At 38.8% G+C, this 25,428-nt stretch overlaps 1 protein-coding gene across 14 annotated transcripts in view; it reads left to right on the top strand.

Annotated features, from left to right (window-relative positions):
• The window catches only part of DDX60L (DExD/H-box 60 like), a 153,961-nt gene that overhangs the window by 54,926 nt on the left and 73,607 nt on the right, over positions 1-25,428 (top strand). For 10 of the 14 annotated variants that reach the window (XR_010120607.1, XR_010120606.1, XR_010120604.1 and 7 more), the window contains 9 exons: positions 500-642; positions 792-901; positions 9,826-9,930; positions 10,454-10,582; positions 12,416-12,540; positions 15,550-15,702; positions 20,401-20,569; positions 21,906-22,062; positions 24,869-24,969. Coding sequence is in view for 5 of the 14 variants with exons in the window: in XM_055276352.2 (XP_055132327.1) it covers positions 500-642; positions 792-901; positions 9,826-9,930; positions 10,454-10,582; positions 12,416-12,540; positions 15,550-15,702; positions 20,401-20,569; positions 21,906-22,062; positions 24,869-24,969 (1,192 nt within the window). In the remaining 9 variants the exon portion in view is untranslated. Of the gene's footprint in view, positions 1-499; positions 643-791; positions 902-9,825; positions 9,931-10,453; positions 10,583-12,415; positions 12,541-15,549; positions 15,703-20,400; positions 20,570-21,905; positions 22,063-24,864; positions 24,970-25,428 lie in introns of all 14 variants that reach the window. The other 4 variants (XR_010120609.1, XM_063638361.1, XM_055276354.2 and 1 more) reach the window with 3 other exon arrangements.

Genomic DNA, 25,428 nt, shown 5'->3' with positions numbered 1-25,428 from the left:
TGAAGTAAGAGAGAGAATTGTATCCCCCTTTCTTTGTCCTTATCCAATAATTAAAGCTAAAATGGAAATAACTGGGACACAGTCATTGACCTTGCAGATGACAATCATAAGAACAACAAAACATTATATGAACATCAAGTATTGTTTTGTTACCAGACTTGATTTTTCCTAGTAACAGCAACAATGATAGTAACAGCAACACTGGTAACAAACACGTAGTGCTTTCTATGTGGCAGGTATATTAACTCATTCAAGCCATACAACACCCTTATGAGAAAGATACTTTCATTATCTTCCATGTTATGATGGAGAAATGGAGGCAAAGAGAAGCTGAGGAATTTGCCCAAAGTCCACAGCTTTGAAGTAAACTCAGGTGGTTTAAATTGAGAGCGTATGCACTAAATTTTTAAACTTGTGAAATTTTCTTTGTTTAAAATATCCAAGTTCTTGATAAACACTTCTATATTTTATTTAATTATATGCATGTTTATTCTGCAAGGTGGCTGCAATCAGTAAAACAGTACTGGAAACAGGCAGACAAGATTATGGAAGAGAAATTTATTTCTGAAAAACAGGCTGACGAATGTCTCAACTTTCTCCAAGACAATTCATATAAAAATCAATCATATGAAGTTAGACTTGGTAAGCTTATTTTTTTTTATGTTTTACTATATATTCTTATATTTTACTATGAAGCTTTTTATGGGGATTTTTGTATTTAACTACAAAGTTATCCATATTCTAATAATTATATGTCCATTAATTTGGATATTCTTGCTCTTCATATCTAGTGCTCTGTGGAGAGAGATACAATGATTTAGAGAAGCATATATGTTCAGTAAAACATGATGATGTTTATTTTGATCATTTTCATCCCTTTGCTGCGCTAACGACAGATATTGTAAGTATAAAAGCGTATTTGTCCTGTTAGTGGAATTTTTAGTGTATATCACAGCTGGAAAGGGACTCAATTAATCTTCACAGAATTGCAGCATGTATAGATAATCTTTTTCTTTTTTTACTGATTCTTTTATTTTGTTCATTTATTTTTAAAATTTAATACATTTTTTATTTTTAATTTTGTGGGCATCTAAAGTAGCTGTATATATGGGGCACATGAGATATTTTGATACAGACCTGCAATGCATAACCACATCGGACTAAATGAGGTATGTATCCATTACCTCAAGCATTTATCCTTTAGTGGATACATAATGGTATAATTATGTATCCATTACCTCAAGCATAATAACCACATCGGACTAAATGAGGTAGGTATCCATTATACCTTAAGCACAATCCAATTCTTATCTTTTAGTTATTATAAAATATACAATAAGTTACTGTTAGCTATAATCACTCTGTTGTGCTATCACATACTAGATCTTATTTATTCTATCTATTTTTTTGTGCTCATTAACCATTCCCTCTTCCACCCAACCCACTGTGTTTGCTAGCCTCTGGTAACCATCGTTCTACTCTCTGTCTCCATGCATTCCATTGTTTTAATTTTTAGCTCCCACAGTTAAGTTAGAACATGTGAAGTTTTTCTTTCTGTGCTTGGCTTATTTCACTTAACATAGTGACATCCAATTCCATTTATGTTGTTGCAGATGATAGGATCTTATTTTTTTTTTTTATGGCTGAGTGGTATTCCACTGTATTTAAGTACCACATTTTCTTTATTCATTAATTTGTTGATGGGCACTTAGGTTGCTACCAAATCTTGGCTATTGTGAATGGCGCTGCAATAAACATGAGAGTCTGGATACCTCTTTGATATACTCATTTCCTTTTTTTTAAGTATATGCATAGCAGTGGTATTGCTGGATCATAAGGTAGCTCTAGTTTTAGTTTTTTGACTTTTTGTTATTTCTATTTATATCTTATTGTATTGCCTGTCTTGAAAAGTTGCTGTGGTCGTAATTTGTTATAGGTTCATTGTTTTGTCTTTCTACTGAAGATATACTCATATCACAATTACAATGGTATAATATTCTTGTTTTTCTGTGTACTTACTAGTAAGTTTCTTACCTTCAGATAATTTCTTCATGCTCGTTAACACCCTTTTCTTTCACACTGAAGAACTCCCTTTAGCACTTCTTGTAGGACAGGTGTTGCTGAAATCTCTTAGCTTTTGTCTGAGGAAGTCTTTATTTCTGCTTCATGTCTGAAGGATATTTTCACTGGATATACTATCCCATTATAAAAGATTTTTTCCTTCAGCCCTTTATGTCATGCCACTCTCTTCTGGCCTGTGAGGTTTCCACTGAGAAGTCTGCTGCCAGACATATAGGAGCACCATTGTGTTATTCGTTTCTTTTCTCTTGCTGCTTTTAGGATCCTTTCTTTATTCTTGACCTTTGGGAGTTTGATTATTAAATGTCTTGAGGTAGTCTTCTTTGGGTTAAATCTGCTTGGTGTTCTATATCCTTCTTGTACATGAGTATTGGTATATTTCTCTAGGTTTGGGAAGTTTTCTGTTATTATCCCTTTGAATAAACTTTCTCCTCACTCTAGGGGTTTTAAGCCCCTTTAAGGCCAATAAATCTTAGATTTGCCCTTTTGAGGCTATTTTCTGTATCTTATAGGAATGCTTTATCATTTTTAATTCTCTTTTCTTTTTTCTCTTCTGACTATATATTTTCAAATAGCCTTTCTTCAGGCTCACTAATGCTCACTTCTGCTTGATTAATTCTGCTATCAAGAGACTCTGGTGGATTCTTCAGTATGTCAGCTTTTGCTTGATTCTTTTTAATTATTTCAATATCTTTGTTAAATTTATCTAATGGGATCCTGCTATCATTGTATTGATATTATATATCACATTGATTTGTGTATGTAGAACCATCCCTACATTGCTGTGATCAATCCCACATGGCCATAATGAAATATCTTTTAAATGTGTTGTTTAACTCAGTTCACTAGCATTTTGTTGAGGAGTTTTGCATTAATATTAATCAGGGATATTGGCCTGTAGTTTTCTTTTTTTAATGTGTCTTTGCCTTGTTTTGATATCAGGGTAATACTGGCTCTTTGAGTTTCCTCAAAACAGCTATTTTGAATTATCGGCCTGAAAAGTCACATATCTTTGTCTTTCCATAATTGGTTCCTGGTACCTTATTTAGTTCATTTGGTGAAGTCATATTTTCCTGGATGGTCTTGATGCTTGTGGATATTCATTGATGCTTAGATATTAAATAGTTAGGTATTTATTGTAGTCTTCACAGTCTGGGCTTATTTGTACTTGTCCTTGAGAAGGCTTCCCAGGTATTTGGAGGGACTTGGATGTTGTGATCTAAGATTTTGGTCACTGCAGCCATTATCTGCATTGGGGGGCACCCCAAGCTCTGTGAGGCTGTGGCTCTTGCAGTCTCATAGGGGAACCACCTTGGTGATTTGGATAAGATCCTGAATAATTCTCTGGATTATCAGAGACTTTAGTTTTCTTCCCTTACTGTCTCCCAAACAAATGCAATCTTTTTCTCTGTGTTGAGCTGCCTGGAGCTGGGAAGAGAAAGCAACATAGCATCCCTGTGGTCTCCACCGCAGAGACTGCACTGGGTTAGAATGGAATCAAGCACAGCACTAGGTGTTGCCCTAGGCTTACAATAATCATTGTCTGGCTACTGCCAATTTTCATTCAAGGCCTGAGGGCTCTACAATCAGTAGGTGGTGAAGCCAGCCAGGCTGGTGTCCTTTTCTTCAAGGTGGCAAGTTCCCCGGACCTCAGGTGAGTCCAGAGATGTTGTTTGGGACCCGGGGCTTGGAGTCAGGATCTATCCACTCTTCCCTTCTTTTTCCACAAGTAGAGGAGTCTCTCTCTGTGGCCACCAGCAGCCCTGGCCCATGGTGAGTTTTTCCTGGCTACTGCTAATCTTCACTCAAGGCCCAAGGCCTCTTCAGTCAGCTTATGGTGAATGCTGCGAGGCCTGGGTCTCTCCCTTCAGGCCAACAGGCTTTTCTCTAGCCCAGGGTAGGTTCAGAGATGCCATCCAAGAGCCAGGGCCTGCACTTGGGGACCCCAAGAGCCTGCTCAGTGCTCTACTCCACTGTGCCTGAGCTGGCATCTGAGCTGCAAGGCAAAGTTCCATTTACTCTTCCCTCTCTTTTCTCCAAGCAGAAGTAGTCTCTCCCCATAGCCACCACAGCTAGGAAGGTGCTGGGTCATATCTGAAGCCAGCATGCCTCAGAGAATCACCCCAGGCCCACGGCGTGTACTACTTAGCTGCCACTGCTGCTTATTCAGGGCCCAAGTGCTCTTTATTCAGCAGGTGATGAATCCTGCCAAGTCTGGGTTCATCTTTTCAAGGCAGCAGATTTCAGCATGTGTCTAGAAAGGTCTGGGAGCTAGGGCCTGGTATGGGGGCCTCATGACTTTGCTCAGTGCTCTATCCTACTGTGGCTAAGCTGGTGTCCAAGTTTGAAGACAGTCTTTACTCTTCCCTCTCCTCTCAGCAAGCAGAAGGGAGGAATTTTGCTCAGAGCTGCGAGCTGCATTGCCTAGGGTTGGGGGAGGGATGATGCAGTCACTCCTTAGCTCTCCTCAGCTGGTGTCTCACTAGATTGCATACACCCCAAGTCCACAGGCTCTGAGCCCAGCACAGCACCATGACTTGCCCAGGAATTGTAGTCCTTGTGGCCTAGGCTGGCTTTCAAGTTTATTTAGGACCCTCGGGCACTTTAACCCCTGGTGATGAGCTTGCCAGTTTCAGAATTACCCATCCTGGAAGTCAGGTTTCAACTGCTGGGATGGGCAATTCTCCTCTGGGTCAGGCTAGTCTAAATGCTCCCTCCACTGGTGCCAGCTGAGTTCTGCCTGGTGTTGCTTTTCGCTGTGACAAGGTAGCACTGAGTTCTAATGCAAAGTCCCAGTCACCATGCTTTCCCTCTCCCAGGTGCACAGACTCTCTCTGCATGCCATGTGGCCACTGCTGGAGGATGTGGGATGGGTGGCATTGGCAGGTTGACACTGTCTTTCCTGCCCTCTTCAGTGCCTCCTTCAGTGATACAGAGTTAAAACCAGATACTGTGATCACTCGCCTGATTTTTGGTTCTTATAAAGGTGCTTTTTGTGTGCATAGTTGTTCAATTTGGAGTTCCTGTGGGGGCTGATGCTCACAGGAGGCTTCTATTAGGCCATCTTTACAGATATTCTTAACCTCAGGTACACGGACATCAAGGATGGACTTCATCGAAAAGGGAAAAACCCCTAAAAATTGTGTGTGTATACATTCTTCTAGCTTCTAGTGATCACTCGCCTGATTTTTGGTTCTTATAAAGGTGCTTTTTGTGTGCATAGTTGTTCAATTTGGAGTTCCTGTGGGGGCTGATGCTCACAGGAGGCTTCTATTAGGCCATCTTTACAGATATTCTTAACCTCAGGTACACGGACATCAAGGATGGACTTCATCGAAAAGGGAAAAACCCCTAAAAATTGTGTGTGTTTACATTCTTCTAGCTTTCATTAGATCCTGAAAGTCGTTTGGGACACCCAAAGTTTAATAACTGGAGAGGAAGTAATGGAGAGTTCTAATTCGCCTTCTTTGGTTAGTTTATTCCTTTTCTTTATTGACAGACATTATGCTTTCCTATCTATGGCTTCTTAGTATCTATTTCTGTCTTCTACTTCTCTGTGACTAACAGTGCCGCCGCAACTGTATTGGCACTCCTCATTCGTGTCAGAATTTCCCATTACCAAATGGTCTGAACAGGGAAGAGACATTTCCTACTAACATAAAAATCGGAACATGACTTTTTTCATGGTGGATTGATAAGATGAAGTTTTCGGAGATCTCACTTGAGGCACTGGATTATGACTGTGGGAAGACATTAATTTCTCCTGCTATTCTCTCCTCTTCTTCCATCCTATCTCTGTTATTAAACTATATAGGTTCAAGTTGCCTTGTGAAGATATAATGACATTAGCCAATAGTTGGTCCTTTTTTTATTACTTTATATCCAAAATTATGCTGTTCCACTTATCTTCCTAAAACATAATTCTGATCCTGTCCTTATTTTTCTCAAAAGTCTTCAATGTTTCTCCATTGGAAATAAATTTCAGACTTTGTAGCTTGGCATTCAAGTCTTCTATAACTTAGACTTTCCTCAGCTTTTCACTCAAACCCTGGATGCAGCTTACCTAAAGGGTTCATGCTGTGTGCTATCCCTGGAATGCTTCATTCCAGATGCCAAACTCTTAAGTTTCCAGATTCTATTCATCTTCCACGTCTTTGCTAATATGAGATTTTTTTTTCCAGAAGTCTTTCTATGATCTCTCCACATGGAATTAATCTTCTTTTCTGATAATATATAACTTATTATTTGCACTTTTTAAATGACACCAATTATGTTTAGCCTGCTGTTATAAGTTTTTGCTTTCATGTCTTCTTCTTATTAAATTATAAAAGTGTTAATGAAAAATTCTGCACTTTTTCACCCCTAGATTACCTTATAGCTCGCTCATAGTGCCATATACACAAAAGTTGCTCAGTAAATATTTGTGGAATGATGATTGCCAACACGTGTTGAGAATTTGTGTGGCGGGCACTTGTTAATATTTATATGTATTTCTCTTTTAACCTTTACAACATCTTTATAATAAATGTACTATAATTATTCCCAACTTACAGATGAGGAAAAAGAGGGCTAGCGAGATTGTTTAACTAGTCCAAGGACTCAGTTAGTAATTGTCAGATTATGGTACAGACTCAGAAGTTCTGACCCCAAAGCCTAATGTTCTTAATCATAGTGTTATACTAAATAATTTGTGGATCGAATGCATGAGTAAGGAATTAAATGGAAATTACTTCGTAGATTCTGAGCTATGGTGATTAAGGGCATGTAAAACTCACTTAAAGTGATTCTGTCTTCCAGAAATTTTCAAACATAATTTTATTATGTAGTTTTTTCTTGGCTTTGCAATGACTCATTCCAAATGGCATTCCTGTCCCTATACTTCCCTTTTCCTCTGACTCTGTGCTTAGGGAATAGATATATGATAAGCATACATCACTCTTTAAGCCTTCCAGTTATATTTTGATATCTTCAGCATTGTATTTTCAGCAAGTTTTTAGTTGCATAGTATTTTATAATTTTTTAATGGTTTACTCTGCTTAGAGTGATTTTAAGGTAAGTTACCTTTAAGCATTTGTGAGTACAGTGGCCTGGAGTTCTTGGTAAGATCATCATTTTGGCCATGTGCCTTCATCTATTCTCAGTAGCTATTAATGGAGTAATTGGAAAGCAGCAGAACCATTACAGTGTGTTCTGACCCTGTATGACTTCTGCAGAGCTGTGCTGTTGTATGAATCTTCTCAGCTCTTTACTCTGTGATACTTTACTTTTGTATGCCTGGGGACAACTAGAGAGACATGCTTTTTAAAATGCTTAGACAACTGGTTAAATTTGTGAGATGTGCATTTATATAAGACCTTTCTTCGTGCTCCTAAGATAGCAATAACAATAGCAAGATGGTCTATCCCAATGAGTATAGTATTCATGAGATTACACTGAAATTGTTCAATCATGAGGGGAAGCAGAATACATTGAAGCAACAGGAGAAGAATGTAAAGGAATCTTCTAACCTTGGATTTATTCTCTGTAACACTCATGGAAATAGCTTTGGGAAGGAAGGCATTCATCCTGTTCCCATGCCTTGAGTGAGCTGGCTTTAATCCAGCTGTGGTGAGGGATCACTGCAATCCATATATGGCTTGTTCCTGGGCTAAGGGAAGAGCTGCACAGCCTTTCTACGAATTATGCTGCCATAAAAGAACAGCTACTCAGCGCTCTAAGACGCTGTCGGCACCAGGCAGTCCTCGAAAGAACTACTGTCTGTCTCTTTCTGTGTAGTTCTTATAAATGATTACCATATAACTTTTTTACTTAATTTTTATTCATGTTAGTTAATTTTTATTTTTTTCAAAAGGAGCATTGTGGTATGATATGCTTTTGTTTATGAATGAAGAAGTACAAACCGATATAACCGTATAATGATCTTTTATATATTGTCTTTCTATATAATTTTATGTATTATCTAGGCCAGCTTAAGAAATACCAGCTAATTACATGTTGTGCAGAGGAGAACAATTGAATATATCCTTTTAGTGATACAGTTGACAAACTGATGAAAAAGAATACCTGAAAGTTAATAATCAGTCACTATGATGGATGGGATACTAAAAAAGAGCCAGGCATTTTAACAGCATATTGTATACATTATATCATTTAATCCCCACAACAAATCTGTGGTGTAAGGATAATTATTCCCATTTTAGAGATGGGAAACCAAAGCATTCATAAAGGAAGGGAGATGCTTTGAAAATGAATCACTATTATTCTAGAGACCAAAATAGAAGCATAGCATTAGTATGTACTTGATAATTCTTAGAATACTAATTACTTAGGTCAGGAATGGCTTCATTTATAGACAGAATATGTGGCCACCTGCAAGATGCAGTTTATGAGATACTGAAATCCTCACCTTCTGAGATAATGAATACAGTTACTAGTGTGTTCAAATGAAGTCCCTGCCAACTAGCTAGCTTCATAAATTCAATCTGAGAATTGCTAAATGATGATTCTTTATGTTGCATAACATAGAATAAAAAGAAAATCTTGCTATATTAACCTTTTGAATCTCACCACAATCTTGAAGACAAGCAATGAAGACATTGTCATTCTCATATTATAGACAAGAAAAACAGAACCCCAGGGAGTAGTGATTAGAGCTGTGATTAGAACCCAGCTGTGTGGCACAGTCCACCAAACAGCCTTTCTTTGCTTTCTGAACTCTATCTTTGGAGTGGCCCCTTTAGCCCAGTATTTCCAATCTTCTAGGAACCAGTAATAGGTATTTTTTAAAGGAAGGGTTCCTTCTTCAAATATATTTGGGAGAAGTGTGATATCCTGTCCCTTTCTTAGAGATTCACAGTACCCATGAACATAACAGAAACCTTGACATAAAGATACTTGATTAACTTGCTTAATAGGGCCTTTCCCATAGTTACTTATCTTTAATTTTTTCTTGGTGTTACGGTTTAGATGTTACTTTATCCCTTTTGTACATAATGGATTAGAAGAAGTGGTGATTGAAGCCAAAGGAGTATAGGACACAAAGGCTGTGAGGACAGGATTTGTTCTTGTACCCTACATGGTGCTTTGCACACAACTAACATCAACAGTATTTGTGAGAGAAAAAGTAGTGCATGAGTTCTAAAGGCTTCAGACAGAAGCTGATCAGTAACCAGGGTAACCATCAGGTAGAAATTTCTTTGAGTATCTGAAGGTTGTCTGAGGGTCTTTTCCCTTATAAACTTGATCTGGCTCTTATATTGGATCTCTAGGGGCAAAGCTTTGTCCCTTTTTACATGGCTTGGTACCCATAAAATCATCTTCATCACTAAACACATTTTAATGTCTGTTTCAAAGGGATATTTCAAAAAGAAAGGTACATTTTTTGTCTAAACTGAGGCTATTCTGTAAGAGCTCATATTTTCCAGCCACCCAGTACCCTCACTGGCATTCTAGAAATGTTTCATAGCACAGTGTTAGTTTATTATCTAGTGCAAATAGTCTCAGGAAGTAGCACTGAAATTTATTAGTGGATTTTGAAGTTTTCCATTTCAGCAGGTTAGGGATGCTACTTTGTTAAGACTTTATTAACAGATCATTGCCGAGGTGAAATATTACAGTTTATTGCCTTTTAATGTCCCTGGATTCACAGGTAAAGACTTGAGGGTTTATCTGTGAAAGATAAAATAAAAGAAATATAAACATTGTAATTTTATTTGTTCATCCATCCATTAATTTGTTTATTCACAGATCGAAAAGTATGGATTCCCACCTGATCTTACCCTCACCTCTCAAGAAAGCATCCAGCTTTATGATACCATGGCTCAAGTCTGGGAAACTTGGCCCAGGGCTCAGGTAAATATAGAAATGGATATTCACCAAAATGAACTTTAGTTAATGCTATTCCAGAATATAGCAAAATTACTCTTCAGGTAAACACACTTATTCTCTCTACTTGGTTGATGCTGCTATTTTGAAATAATCAGTTATTTTTTCTTATTTTCAGCCATTCTTTGTGACTTCATCATCGTACGTAGCATGGAATATTCTGTAATTCTCGAAAATATGTCGTCTTTTAGCTTTTGGGATACCATACTACTTTAATTGTGTTTTTGGACTTATATTCCTCTATTCTCTTCTCTGTTGGTTTTCATCTTTTCATCAGCTGTGCCCTGTATTCTTTCTTTTGAAGAGTTCACCCATCATCGTAGGTTTATGTGTTAGAAATTATTGGGAGGTAAAAAGATGTTCAACAGCCTCTGCCCTCAAGGAGTTTGCAATTTTCTTAAGGAGACAAGTAAACTTAAATACATCATTGTATTTTTCTTACTATAGATTGCATAGCTTAGCTTAATTTTGTGATAATTTTCCCCCCAAGGAATTGTGTCCAGAGAAATTCATTCTTTTTAAGAATAAAATAGTCATTAAGAAGTTGGATGCTAGAAAATATGAAGAAAACTTAAAGGCAGAATTGACAAATTGGATTAAAAATGGCCAAGTGAAGAAGGTAATTTTCCCACTTTCTTGGACGAAGTTTCGCTTAATTGTTAGTTGTTTGGAGTTGCATAATAATTCAGCCAATAACTGTTTTGTAATCTTTTTATTCCAATTTTTGTTTTAGTAATTCCATTTAAACATGTTATCCAGTGAGTATGAGATAGAAAAAAGGAGGAGGGAACTGGTTTCATTTCTTAGCTCAGTGACCTTTAAAACATGCGCCATAGGCTTTTGGTTTCTTCAGGTAACAGCTACAAACAGCTAAAAACAAAGAACCTTTAACTTTAACAGGAGAACCAATGTTGCCGAGGCTTTCACAGAAGAGGGACTGGCTCCAGAGGAATGATAGTGGAGATCAGGAATTAGTACAGGGGCTAATCTAAGTAAGTTTTGTGCAAATAAAAATAAATTATTTAAAAATAACCAATTTCTGAAACTCATGTACATGATGATAAATGAGAAAATATAAATATACCTGAAAGAGGCTCAGGCAAATTTACAGATGACAGACTCATCGGTGGCTATGCTGGGAAGCAAAGATATACTTGAGCATAACATTGATGCATCTTTGGTTCTAGTTTGCTGACTGAGTGTCGTGTTTATTTGCCTTTTTCACTCTGGTGGTGAAAGAAATGAAGATAAAAATGGCATTGGTTGGCCGGGAGTGGTGGCTAACACCTATAATCCCAAAGCGAGTGGATCACTTGAGGCCAGAAGCTTGAGACCAGCCTGGCCAACATGGTGAAATCCTGTCTCTAAAAAAATACAAAAATTAGCCAGGTGTGGTGGCACATGCCTGTAATCCTAGCTACTCTGGAGATTGAAGTGGGAGAATCACTTCAGCCTGGGAGGCAGAGGTTGCAGTGAGCCAAGATCATGCCACTGTACTCCAGTCTGGGCAACAGAGGGAGACTCATCCTCAAAAAAAAAAAAAAAAAAAAGATACTGATGTTAGGAAATATTACAAATAATTTATCCTGTTTGGCACAGAATGCTGTGTTCCATTAAATGTTAATCAGGGGAAAACTGAATACCAAGGATGTCCCTATTTGCCACCCCTCAAATGATAGTTAAACTGGAAAATAACTTTGTCAAGAAAATTATTCATGATAGCCGTAACTATTTCATCAAAGATTTTCCACTGTATGTTATGTAAAGGAATTTAATGTTAATTTTCCTGATGTAAAATAACATTTATTTTTTCTGATTAAAAAAGAAGTAGATGCTGTTTATAAAAAAATTATCAAATATGGAATAGTAGGATAAAAGTTACTACCCACAATTTCAACAATATCTGAGGTGAACAACTTATTAAACTTCTATTGATCATTGTATTTTGTGACTCACTCATCTCTTGAATTTTCAGTTAAGCATTATAAACATGTCTGTATACTATTACAAATTATTGGTAGACATAGTTAAAACTTTTTCTTTTTGATTTTAAGCGGTTCTTTCCCATTATAGGTTATTATAGGTTTTATATACTCCTTAACATATTTGGCAGCTATTTTGTTATCTAATAATTGGAGAAACCCTTTGTCACTCTTCCTGCAACGGTTGAAACAGCAATATTTTGGAACATCCTTATCCTACTGACTTATTTGTAGTGCCTACAAAATATCATATATTATATTTTGTATCTTTTATTGTCTATTCTTTAATATAGAGATGTCTGTGACTCTGTTGACTTTTACCTCTACTTGATAATATTAAAGGACTATTTTAAAAACCCACCCAAAACTATATATGAAAAATTATTCTAATTTTAGACAACAAAATAATTCCTTTCTTTCTTCTGTTTCTACAAATTTTTTTTTAAAATAATTTTAACTTACTGTTCTAGGTCAAAAGAGTACTGAAGAACCTTAGTCCAGATTCATTGTCTAGTTCAAAAGATATGGTAAAAATGTTTCCTCTTCTTGTTGAAAAGTTAAGACAAATGGATAAGTTGCCTGCAATATTTTTTTTGTAAGTAACTGAAACTTAATTTATCTTTGTTTATATGTTAGAATTTTTTGTTTGGTTTTGTTTTCCATTAGTCTCATTTATATACAGTGGTTAGAAGTAACCCTACTTTTACTATCTTGTTGCATTTTAGAAAAATAATATAGATTTTATTTTTAAAGAAATGAGTCAGTCTTTTAGGTCAATCCTTATAAAATTTTTCATCTTCTTACCCTCTTAATTCCTTGATTCTTGATTTTTAAAAATGTTTTTGGCTTTCCTAAATGTTTTTTTGTAAGCAACTGTCATTAACTTTAGAAATGTTCCTTTGGGAACTAAATTGCATTTTTCATGTACAGATGTAAAACACATAAAGCATTCATAATTTATTGAATGTTTGGTTTTTAATTTATAGCTAAGAAAACTAAGCCCAGAGGCTTTCCTTGATATTGTGTGGTATAATAAAAAGACCTTGAGTGGTATTTAGCATCTCTCTTTGATTAAGAGAACCGAAGTGGGACACATTAAGTGGGTAACACTGTGTACCCTGGACCCACTCTAATAATCAGAACCAGAAAACTTATTTAGCCCAGAGAATTTTAAATTATTTTAACTACGAAAGTTTTGTATAAAATAAATTCCCAGCACCTTGATCCAATGGTAATGTGAAATTGTTTACAAAGACAAATACACAAACACATATGTGTGTAGATATGTTAAATGGTAGCGCTAAGCCACATGTGTTTTGTTATGCATCCAAAGTCTGTGCTGGTGGTCAGTAACTAAAAGATGATGTTACGAGAAATTAAAGAGTAGTATGACTGAAGTCACAAATGTGGGGAATTACAAGAAAATTTCTTCTTCTTTTGTGCTTTGACCAGAGTAAACAAATGAGGTATTCTGCCAACATGTTATGACATCTATCTAGATTGCTTTCCAGTGTGGCTCTGAATTTGGTTAGAAACAAATGTACCCCTATATGTCACTGAGGAATGGCTGAAAGTATGACTTTGGGGTAGGAATGTGAATAGAAACAGGATTCATTATTTATACACTTATATGCATTTACTTTTTTAAAATAAATTATTTAAAAAAATAGATATTTTAAATGTTTGGGAATGAGATCTTTGCCAGCTTTAATGGAGTTTCCAGTTGTCTTGAAAGTATGCTACAGAACTCCTAGGTTGAGTCCACTGGCTTGTAGCTCTGGAACACTGAGAACTCTGTGACAGTTGGCTTAGGCTCAAGCTGGGTCAACTTCCCTTCCTTAATCTGGACTCTAGAAAAACCACATGGTGCTGACAAGATGCATGATTAGCGACTGGTGCCCATGTAGAGGCATAGTTAAGAGCTCATACTTTGGGTCAAATCTTAGCTTAAACTGCAGCTCTGTCCTCCTTTGGCTATGTGACTTCTGAAAATCTCTTTAGCCTCTTGCAGCCTCATTTGAAAAATGGAGATAATAACTAATTCATTGGGTTGTGATATGGATTAAATGAAATAATTTATATAAAACACTTAACTAATCAGTAGAAAACATGACTGATTGAGGCCCATTCACTAGATTTTTTTTTTTTTTTTTTTTTTTTACACTGGACTCTTGTCATAGATTATCAGAGAGACCGAAAAAGGAAAATTAATTCTAGATGACCTAGGTTTGTTTGTGTTAAAGCAGTAAGAAGAATCATTTAATGCTGTCATTTAGGGTACTGTTTGCAACCAGTAATATATGGGTGTTGCATATTAACTTGTCTTACTGTGAACAGGGAGGCAAATTTAGAAGTGCAGTTAGACATAGAGCCTCTGCTTCAGTGAGCTGCAAGTGCGCCACTGCACTCCAGTCTGGGCGACAGAGCAAGAGCCTGTCTCAAATAAAAAAAAAAAAAAGCCTCTGAAGTTGAAGCTGAGTTGCCCGGGTTCTAATCTTAACCTGACCAGTTACTAGGCTATGTGACCTTGAAGGCATTTTTAAATTTCCTTTGGCATTTACTTCTTCATCTGCAAAACAGAGATAATATTACCTTCCTTGTAACGTCATGGTAGAGATTAAATTAGTTAATATGTTGAAGCCACGTAGAACAGTGCCTGCAACTTGGTCAGTGTTTGCTATTATTATTTTTGCTTTTTTACATACTAAATCTTCTTACCATGCATAGTAGACTGTAACTTTCCTATTCTTTGTTTCTTCAGTGTACTAATTTAATGCTGATAAGCTAAATAGGATTTCTTTTCGAAGTCTGTTTTCTAAACATGCTAGTAAATCCATGGCCTCACAAGTAATATTCGAAAAAATTGTATGGTGAACTCAGCCTAGAATGAGTGTAATATTACTGGACATTACATACATTGAGGCAAAACATTTTTTTCTAGCAAATTGTATGTCAAGATGATAGTGGTAGATGGACATATGATATTGCCAAACTCCCTAAAATATTTGAAGAGATTTATTCTGAGCCAAATATGAGTGACCATGGCCTGTGTCACATCCCTCAGGAGATCCTGAGAACATGTGCCCAAGGGCTACAGCTTGGTTTTATACATTTTAGGGAGATATGAGACATCAGTCAAATACATTTAACATATACATTGGTTTGGTCCAGAAAGGCAGGACAACTCAAAGTTGGGGAGGGAGGCTTCCAGGTTACAGGTAGATTTAAAAATTTTTGGATTGGGAATTGGTTGAAATAGTTATCAACAGAAAGGGATGTCTGGGTTATGATAAGAGGTTGTGGAGACCAAAGTTTTACCGTGCACATGAAGCCTCCAGGTAGCTGGCTTCAGAGAGAATAGACTGTAAATGTTTCTTATCAGACTTAAGGTCTGCGTTGGTGTTAATGCTGGAGAGTATAGAGAGGTATGTTGAACCCCTGCTTCCCATCAGGGCTTAAACCAGTCTTCCAGTTTAAATTTTAGAGTGCCCTGGCCTAGGATGAAGTCTATTCAGATGATTGAGGGGCCTTATAATTTTATGTTTGGTTTACAATATGGATAGAAACATAGTCTTTTCAAAGCACTATTTTCATTTGTTTTAAGGTTTAAGAATGATGATGTGGGAAAAAGAGCTGGAAGTGTGTGCACTTTTCTGGAGAAGACAGAGACAAAAAGCCATCCCCACACTGAATGTCATAGTTATGTCTTTGGAATAGACGAAGTACTTGAAAAAGTGGGGAAGACACGAAAAAGGATGTAAGTATTAATGTTTACTTAAACAAATTGGCCCCTGAAGACTTAAAATATTTACAAGACACTGTCAGAAATGTTTAGAGACCTGAGTCACGAAGAGGTTCTTGTTATTGCTTCACAATTTTTGCAAATAGAGTAAATTTGGGTGGGAGGATGGGAGGAAGGGAATCCCTCTTACACATGTAGATAGATTTCATTTAGGAATCAGGAGAGGTGGGACTACAGCCTGTAAGCCTAAGAATCAACTGGGTCTCCTAGGAGGCCCTCAGCCTACTTAACCATAACCTGCATTCATGCCCCAGGCCACAACCTCGAGGTTTCCTGGTCTGTAGAACACTTATTCACTATTGGTGAGAGTGTAAATTAGTTCAACCATTGTGGAAGATAGTGTGGTGATTCCTCAAAGACCAAAAGACAGAAATACCATTCAACCCAGCAATCTCATTGCTGGGCGTCTTCCCAAAGGAATATAAATCATTCTGTTGTAAAGGTACATGCATGCATATGTTCATTGAAGCACCATTCCCATTCACAATAGCAAAGACATGGAATCAACCTAGATGCCCATCAATGATAGACTGGATAAGAAAAATGTGGTACATGTACACCATGGAATACGATGCAGCCATAAAAAAAGAATGAAATTATGTCCTTTACAGGGACATTGATAGAGCTGGAGGCCATTATTCTTAGCAAACTAATGAAGGAACAGAAAACCAAATACTACATGTTCTCACTTATAAGTAGGAAGTAAATTATGAGAATATATGGACACATAGAGGGGAGCAACACACACTGGGGCCTATCCGAGGGAGGAGGGTGGGAGGAAGAGGGAGAGAGAGGATCAGGAGAAATACCTAATAGGCACTAGGCTTAATACCTGGGTTATGAAATAATCTGTACAACAAACTCTCGTGACCTAAGTTTACCTATATAACAAATCTGCCCATGTACCATTGAACTTAAAATAAAACTTAAAAACAAAAGAATGGTCTATAGAATGAATTGCCATACCAGTCATATGCTTGGGGTAGGACTTCACTGCTGTGATTTTTTTTTTCCTTTCTCCCCAAGGTCTGATTAATTCTGACAGTTCTATGGTCAAAATATTTGTCTCTCCTTGCCATCCTCTCCATCCTCACTTACTGGCTCTGCCTTGGTTCAGGTCCTTGCCATGTGTTATTTGGGATTCTTTGGAGTCTTTCTCATGTGTAATTTCTTGTTCCAGGTTCACTTGTTCCAATGTTATTGACGTACAGGTGCTGGTCTGATTGTTCTGTTACGGGATTCTGTTATGGGTGTTGCTTTTCTGGCCGGAAACCTCTGCGGCCAATGGCACCTTTGCTGCACACAGCCAGGCATGCTAGCTGCAGAGGGGTGGGCAGCTCCAGGCACTGGCGCAGGCACCAGCTTCCTGTGAGGCTGGGGCTGGACCAGGCGTACTGCAAGCAGCTTCCACAGCTGGCACTGGGGAACATGGTGGTGCCCAGAGATGCCAGGAACTGCAGAGTCCCAAAGAAGTTATCACAGCCATGGCTTGGGGAGCTCCTAGGTCTGGGCTCCCCGAAGGGCTGCAGCTCTTCTCTCCTTCTCTCTTCTCTCCTGCTTGTCACCCATAACGTGGCAAGCAAGGGGTGTGTTTCAGCCCTGTTTATGTTACAGCTCTTTTAGCCCTGCCATTCAGTGGGTCCCAAGTTCTTGTTCTGCATCCAGGAAGAATGAGGTACACAGATAAGTAGAGGGTGAGCAAGGTGAAGAAGAGCTTTATTGAGAAATGGGATAGCTCAGAGGAGACTTGCAGTGGGTAGCTTCTCTCTGCAGGTGGGGTGTCCCAGTGAGTGTTGAGCACTTAGCAGAGAGGAGACCCTGGAGTGGGTTGCTCCTCTCTGCAGGCAGGTAATCCCGTCAAGTGCTCAGCTCTCAGTGGAGAGGAGACCCTGGAGTGGGTCGCTCCTCTTTGCAGTTGGTTGCCCTGTTGAGTCCTCAGCTTTTAGCAGAGATGAGGCCCTGGAGTGGGTAGCTCCCTTCCACAGCTGGTAATCCTGACGTCTGCTCAGCTCTCAGCAGAGAGGAGACCCTGGAGTGGGTAGCTCCTCTCTGCAGCTGGTCGTCTGTTGAGTCCTCAAGTCTGGCTGAGTCTGAGGTTTATATGGGATTCAGAGGGGAAGAAGTGTGTGCTGATTGGTCCATGGGTGGCCATGGGCAGGCCTGAAAAAAGCACCGTAAGTTTCCACTCCGGTCCACAGGACTGGCAGCCCAGCCCCCAGGTTTCAGGCCTTTCCCAGCTTGAAGGTGGGACTTCACCAGGGACCCACTCCTTTCTGCTCAGAGGCTGTCTGCCTCCTGCTGCTGTTCGTGGCACCCAGGCTGTTTGTGCCAAAGGGCTGCCTGCAGGCCAGCACCGAGCTGCTCTTAGCCCCCACCTTGGCCTCCCTCCCATGCTCACTGGCACTCAATGTCTGGAAAGGGCCAAGTCAACAGGGGGCTGGCATGTCAGCACTGTCCTGAATGTGCACACACCTGGCTAGGTTGTGACAGCACCTGGGCTTGGCCTCAACTTTGCTCTGAGATTGGAGTGGGTGCCAGGAGCAGGGAGAGGCCAGGCAGCAGGAGCAGACACTTCTGAGCCTGTGGAGTAGGGGCTGGGAGCAGAGAGAGGCCAGATAGTGGGAGCAGGTGCTTCCAAACCTGCAGAGGGAAGGGGGCCTTCCTGGGCCCCCGAGAGTGTGGAGATGCCTGGGTCCACAGTTGCAGCTTGGGTGGCTGCAGCTATATCTGGGAAGGTGGGGCTTCTGCCCACTCCTAGCACCCAAGTACACAGGGAGGCCCAAGTCTGCAGCCATGGCTTGGGTGGCTGCAGCTATGCCCATAAGGGCGGGGCTCCTACCCGCTTCCAGCCCCTAAGAGCACAGGGATGCCTGGGTCTGCAGCTGCAGCTTGGGTGGCTACAGCTGTGCCTGGGGAATGCGTCTCCCACCCTGTCAACTCAGAAGTGGGCAGGACTTCCACCTGTTCCCAGCTCCTGCTGGCTCCATGGAGCACACAGCCCTGGCCTTGCCTCCCCCACTGCAGCCGGTGTTATGGCAGCGTCCGCTCCAGATTAGCCACTGCTGCCATCAGTTCTAATGTGCACATTTAGTTAGATTGTCCTACATACAAAGTTCTTCCTTCTGAATTGCTTGGTAGAGTTGTTAATGGGTAGGCACTCACATGAATTGCTCTCCACCATCTGAATCTATGTACTACACACTGCATCTACCTGGAGGGCCTTCCTTTCTGTTGGCTCATAAATCTGCTCATTTCCCCCACATCTTTTGTTTTAAATCTGTCTTCTCTCTGAAGTTTATAATGATTCCCTCAGATAGATCTATTACCCTTTGTCTTTTGTTCTCATTCCACTTTGAATCATTAAAGCATTTGGATTAATTATAACACTGCATTGCAGTTGTTTCCATATCTTTGTTTTCTTTAGATTGGGAGTTCCCTTACCAGAACTGTGCATATTCTTCTCTGAGTCCCTCAGTAATAGCATATTGCCTGGCACGTAGTAATAGTGCTTCATAAATACTTTTGAAAGACTAATTAAATCTTCCCTCAACATTTGTCTTAGTCCATAACAAATTACCATAGACTAAATGGCTTCTGAACATAAATTTATTTCTCACAGTTCTGGAGGTTAGGAAGTCCAAGATCAGGGTGTTGACAGAGCTGCTTCCTGGTTCACAGAGAGCTGTCTTCTCTGTGTCCTTACCTGGTGGAAGGGGCAAGGGATGTCTCTGGAGTCTCTTTTATAAGGTCGCCGGTCCCATTCATGAAAACTCTGTCTTCGTGACTTAATCACCTCCCAAAGACCCCACCTTCTGATATCACACATGGAGTTTAGGATTTCGACATATGAATTTGTTTTGAGGGGGACACAAACATTCAGTCTGTAACAATATTGAAACAACTTCCCTAGCCCTTCTAATTCAGACATTTCCTAAAGACTAGGGCAAGCTCTCTATTGTTTCCACCACTGCTTTGATCTTCTTTCTGCTTGTTGTTTATATTTTTTGGACATAGGGGAAGGGAAAAATACCTGGGAGAGAGATGCCGGAGCTCCAGGTCTTCTTGGTGACTGATTCTCTTCAGTCAGTCTTTTTTCAGGACTAGGAACTACATTTCAAGTTGGATGTGTAATGAAGGATATGGGCCATGAAAATAAAGATTATTTAATGGTATAATCAATTTTTCTCTTAGGCCTAGTCAGGAAGGGACTCTGCTGTCAGCATGGATATTTAAAGTACCATGTTCTTTCTGGAACCCTCTTCATAAGACCAGAGTTAGTGGGATCAGGGGATGTGCCAACTCGTTCTAGACTGTGCCACACACCCCGCCCCCTTTCCTTTTCCACTGTGCTCTGGCCACTGCTCAAAAGAGATTCAGGAGCAGAAATTTTCCTGAGAAGAACTGGATATCTGTTACAGTGTGAAGGAGGAGAAATTATGCAGAGAAAATGAAGAAAATATAGGGGATTTTGCTGATGAGGGGACCTGACTTCTAGGTGACATGGTGGAAGTGCACGTGAGGAAGGGGAGACCAAGTCAGGATTGATGGAGCTACTGTCAACGTCGGATGACCAAGGGAAATCTGTGGGGCCTTAGGCTTCTTGCAGTAACTGAATATGAGTTTTCATTACTTAAAAGTTTTTTTTTTTAATAGTAGCATTAAAAAAAACCCAAAGAAGGCTGAAAAACTGGAAAGAAAAAAAATGTATATAGCTGAATATATCAATTTCCTGGAGAATCTGAAGATTCTGGAAATCTCTGAGGACCGCACATATGCTGATGCCAAAGCCCTACACACTGAGATTACCAGGAATAAAGGCTCAGTACGTCAGAGAATTATTAATATAATACTTTACAGTTGTGACGTTTTATCATAGTGATCGTTTAATATCTTTGAACACTGAAATGACTTGTGTAATACCTTTGAAATATGATTATCTCTGTGTATTATTTTGTTTGTTTGGCAATGATTATCCCAATTTAATGTGCTAAAGTTCTATAAGTGACTCTTCCTTGCTTAGTGTGAATGTCAGCCTCTTATTTTACTTCACTCTATTATCCTGGATTAGTTTATAGCCTGATTCTAGAATTCAATTCAATATGATATATTTTAATTCTGGTCACATTTCGGTTTTATGACACAATATATTTTAAATAACATCAACTGAAAGTTTCAATTTCAGAGACCTATATAACATTCAAAACATTTCATTAAACAGATACTGAAATATCCAAGGATGGTATGGCATTTAAACATTTTTTATTATGCAAGTAATTTATGTCCATTGCAGAAGTACTTGAAAATAGAAAATAAAAATAATGTCACAGTTCAGAGAGACTCACTGTTCTATCAGATCTTTTATTCTATTGCCTGTAGTCACAAGCATGTCCACACTCACATAGACATTTCATGTATTTATTTGTTAATAAAATAAGGCCATATTATATACAAATTGGTGTGTAATCTCCTTTCCTCCCTTATTTCTTGCCAACAACAGTAGAGCTACATTATAATTTTAATAGCTTCATAGTATATATTTATGTGGATGATTATAATTTATGTAACCAGTTGTCTTACTCTAGGCTGCACAGGCTATTTTTATTATTTTTTCTTGTTCTTGTAATACGTTTTTACCTTTGACATCTTTGCCAACTGCTGGATTTTCTCCTGAGGATACATTCTTAGAAGTGAGGCTATGAGGGTATGGACATTTTTAAGGGGTTGGATATGACTTGTGAGTGGTTCACAGTGAGAAGTAAGAATTCTCTGATCATCTAGAGTAGAGATCTTGCTCTGCCTTCTTGGAGAAGTCTCTCTCTCTTTGCTTGAAAAGGACTCCTAAGGTTCCAGTCGAGAAGTAGTCTGTCTCTCTCAGGCAGCAGAAGATCGTTTACTCATCTGTCCTGGGCATTTGATCTGCTGCTTCAATAGCATCTTACCCTTTGGTTTATGAATGCCTCTTCTCTGAGATAGTCTGTTCACAAAAATGGGCAGGATTGTTTCTGTAGTCATAAAACATGTAGGTTCAGGGTCAAAGGGCAGCCTCACTGTGTACAAGATGTAAGTGATTTGCTCATGAAAATGTCCTTTGATTCTGATTGAGCCTGAAATTAAATAAAATACATGATCAATTGTTTTACACTTCTTTCTTGTTTTAGACTTTGGATAGGGTATTAAAACGAGTGCGATTAACAAGACACGGTGAAGAACTGAAGGCTTTAGCACAAAGGGGGATTGGATATCATCACAGCGGCATGTATTTTAAAGAAAAAGAGTTCGTTGAGATACTCTTTGTAAAAGGGCTTATTAGGGTAGGTAAATTTCTTTGCATTTAAAAAATAAAGTTGTGCATATATGATGCTGAATACCACTAAAAGGTAGAAAATTATACCAGTTGTTTTTCTCATCTAACCAGTGTCTTTTTATTACAACTCGCTGGACTGGACTGCTCCATCTATCCCATTTATTAGAGGAGTTTAAAAATTATTTCTACATTGAAAAATAATATTTATAATGGAGTAGTATAGCTGTGGTAATCTAGGCATAACCCTTTACTCTTTTTTTTTTTTTTTAATTTTTATGAGATGGAGTCTCACTCTGTTTTCCAGGCTGGAGTGCAGTGGCGCAATCTCGGCTCACTGCAACCTCCGCCTCCCAGTGTCAGTTTTCCTACTTCAGCCCTCCGGTGTAGCTGGGATTACAAGCGCCCACCACCATGCCCAGCTAATTTTTTTTGTATTTTATTAGAGACAGGGTTTCACCATGCTGGCCAGCCTGTTCTCGAACTCCTGACCTCATGATCCACCCGCCTGGGCCCCCCAAAGTGCTGGGATTACAGGCGTGAGCCACTGTGCCTGGTCATAATCCTTTACTGTTTAACACTTAGTATCTAGGACGTAGTTCTTACAGTTTTGTCCTAGACAGCTCATAAGGATATTTATACATTTAGTATAAATGACTATACTTTTAGTCAGACTATTTTCTAATGTCATACCTTAGCTAAGAGAAAGACATTTCTTTTTTAAGAATTGGAAAAAGCTTGCACTAGACTAACATGTTTTACACAGAGCTGTTAGATGTGATACCTCCAAATGAACTTGGAAGAGGGTAAGGAGATCTTAGATGGCTCGTAGTTAAATGCTTTATGTTAACTTTTTGATAGTATGTTTCAGAAGCTTGCAATATTCTATTTCTAGGTGGGGATAGTGTGTGAAGAGTTGTGTAGAAGGGTAGTCACGCTATTCAGGGTATTTATTTTGTAATCTTTTTTTTTTTTTGAGACGGGAGTCTTGCTCTGTAACCCAGGCTGGAGTGCAGTGGCACAATCTCGGCTCACTGCAACCTCCACCTCCTGGGTTCAAGCCATTCTCCTGCCTCATTCTCTTCGGTAGCTGGGATTACAGGCATGCACCACCATGCCCAGCTAATTTTTGTATTTTTAGTAGAGACGGTTTCACCATGTTGGCCAGGCTGGTCTCAAACTCCTGACCTCAGGTGATCAGCCCACCTCAGCCTCCCAAAATGCTGGTATTACAGGCGTCAGCCACCATGCCCAGCCATTTTTGGAATCTTAAGAAGAGTGAGGAGTATTAGATATCATAAATAAAAGTTGTTTTTTGCTGTTTATAAAAATAAAATATTGTGAACAACTCTGCTCAGTTTTCATATGTGTATCATTTATTTGTCATTTTAAAGGACAAATAACCAGAAAAGTTTTCATAAAGGTTATTAATTATGGGCAAAGGTCACTCCAATTTTGTTCATCACAGTCAGTGTTGTAGATCTTGTCACATAGTAGTGGCTCAATAAAAGCTAATGAGTGAGTAAATGAATGAATATGTAAATGAATGAATAGCCGTATTATTATGAAAGTGTTATTCTGAAACTGCAGGAGCTTGCTACACAGAACTTTTTTTTTTTTTTTTTTTGAGACAGAGTTTCACTCTTGTTGCCCAGGCTGGAGTGCAATGGCATAATCTCAGCTCACTGTAACCTCTGCCTCCAGGGTTCAAGCAATTCTGCCTCTGCCTCCTGAGTAGCTGGGATTACAGGCATGCACCACCATGCCCGGCTAATTTTGTATTTTTAATAGAGACAGGGTTTCTCCATGTTGGTCAGGCTGGTCTCGAACTCCTCACCTCAGGTGATCAGCCTTCCTTGGCCTCCCAAATTGCTGAGATTACAGGCGTGAGCCACCACACCTGGCCAGAACACATTTTTTTTTTTTTTTAAATGGTATTCATTATGGCTAAATTCTAAAGTTTAGTGATTTGAGCCTTTAGTTTTTATTGATGAACTTTTACAGATGAACAAATAATGGGTTGAATTTGGATGGGTTTATAAATATCAATTAGAAAGTCTTTTTGCTTACTCTTTATCATTAAATAATTGAAATAATTATGGCACAGGTTAATATTAGTGTATTTGACAGGAAGAGAGAGCAGCTATATGCACTTAGCATTAAATAGGTGATTGGGCACATAATGGATATTAAGAAAGTAAATAAGGAAAATGTAACTTTATTATCCTTCAATTAATTAGATCAGTTATGTTTGGATGAAACCTCCATAAACAAACATGAGAATAAGAGAAGGTGGTTGTCCAGATGTAAGGCAAAACATTATTACCGTATCTTAAGGAAAATTTATATGCTTGTTGTTCATTCATTCATGCATTTATTGGACACATATTTATTGTGCATCTGCTGTGTGTCCAGTACTCTTCCAGGTGCTAAGGATACAGCAGTGGCCAAGAGAGATTAATGCCCATGTCCTCATGATACTGAAGGTCTTGGGGGGACAAGTAAACATGGTGATTTTAGAAACGATGGTGCAGGAAGTCTTTTTGGACATGTATATAGAGATCAGAAAAAGCCTGCAAATGGAGATTTGGGGGAAATGATTTTAGGGTGAGCAAATGGCAACAGTTAGGAGGCCGAAGTAGCAATGTTCTTTGAATAGTCAGGCAGTTGCAAGAACAGTGGGGCTAGTATGTTAGTTTTAATGACATGTGGTTCGTTAAAGCTCTAAGAGTTGTTCAGTGACTGGAGTGGAAAATAGATCTTGTGTCCTTATAGATATGCTATATTTGTATTAACCCTTGTTTTTCTTTTCCTAGGTAGTGACAGCTACTGAAACACTTGCCTTAGGGATCCACATGCCATGCAAATCTGTTGTTTTCGCCCAAGACTCAGTCTATCTGGATGCTTTAAATTACAGACAGGTAACTCTCTGACTCTTTAACTCCCATTGCTGAAAGCTGAGTGTGAAATAATGAGCCATGTGGCACTCACATCTGGTAACAGGCTACGGTTTGTGTCCTTCCTTTTACCCTATGTGGCATAGCATTTTTGAGTTGAGTGGCCTCATATCTTGTTGCTTCATGTTGTGGGATTTATCTGTTTCACTATTTTTTCACAGTTAGGGTTTATTGGCTTAATAATCTTAATGTATTTCAGTTTTTAGTGTAGTTTTTATATTTCTTGAGAAATGTACAGCTGTTCTGATTCTTGATCCTTTATAGTGCTCCTTTATTTTAGTTTTCTGGGAGTGTGTAAAATGGTCTGAAATTCCTTGCGTCATCTGTTTCCTTTAATTTGCCTTTCTCTGTGTGTGGCACTTGATATTACCAGTTCCTGGGTCTTTTGGGAATCCTGTCATTTAAATTAGGTAGGTTTTGACT

The sequence above is a fragment of the Symphalangus syndactylus genome, chromosome 4 (genome assembly GCF_028878055.3).
Source record: "Symphalangus syndactylus isolate Jambi chromosome 4, NHGRI_mSymSyn1-v2.1_pri, whole genome shotgun sequence".
NCBI classification, from domain to species: domain Eukaryota; kingdom Metazoa; phylum Chordata; class Mammalia; order Primates; family Hylobatidae; genus Symphalangus; species Symphalangus syndactylus.
The sequence above is the reverse complement of the archived record's forward strand: the minus strand, read 5'-3'. Positions and strand labels throughout refer to the sequence as shown.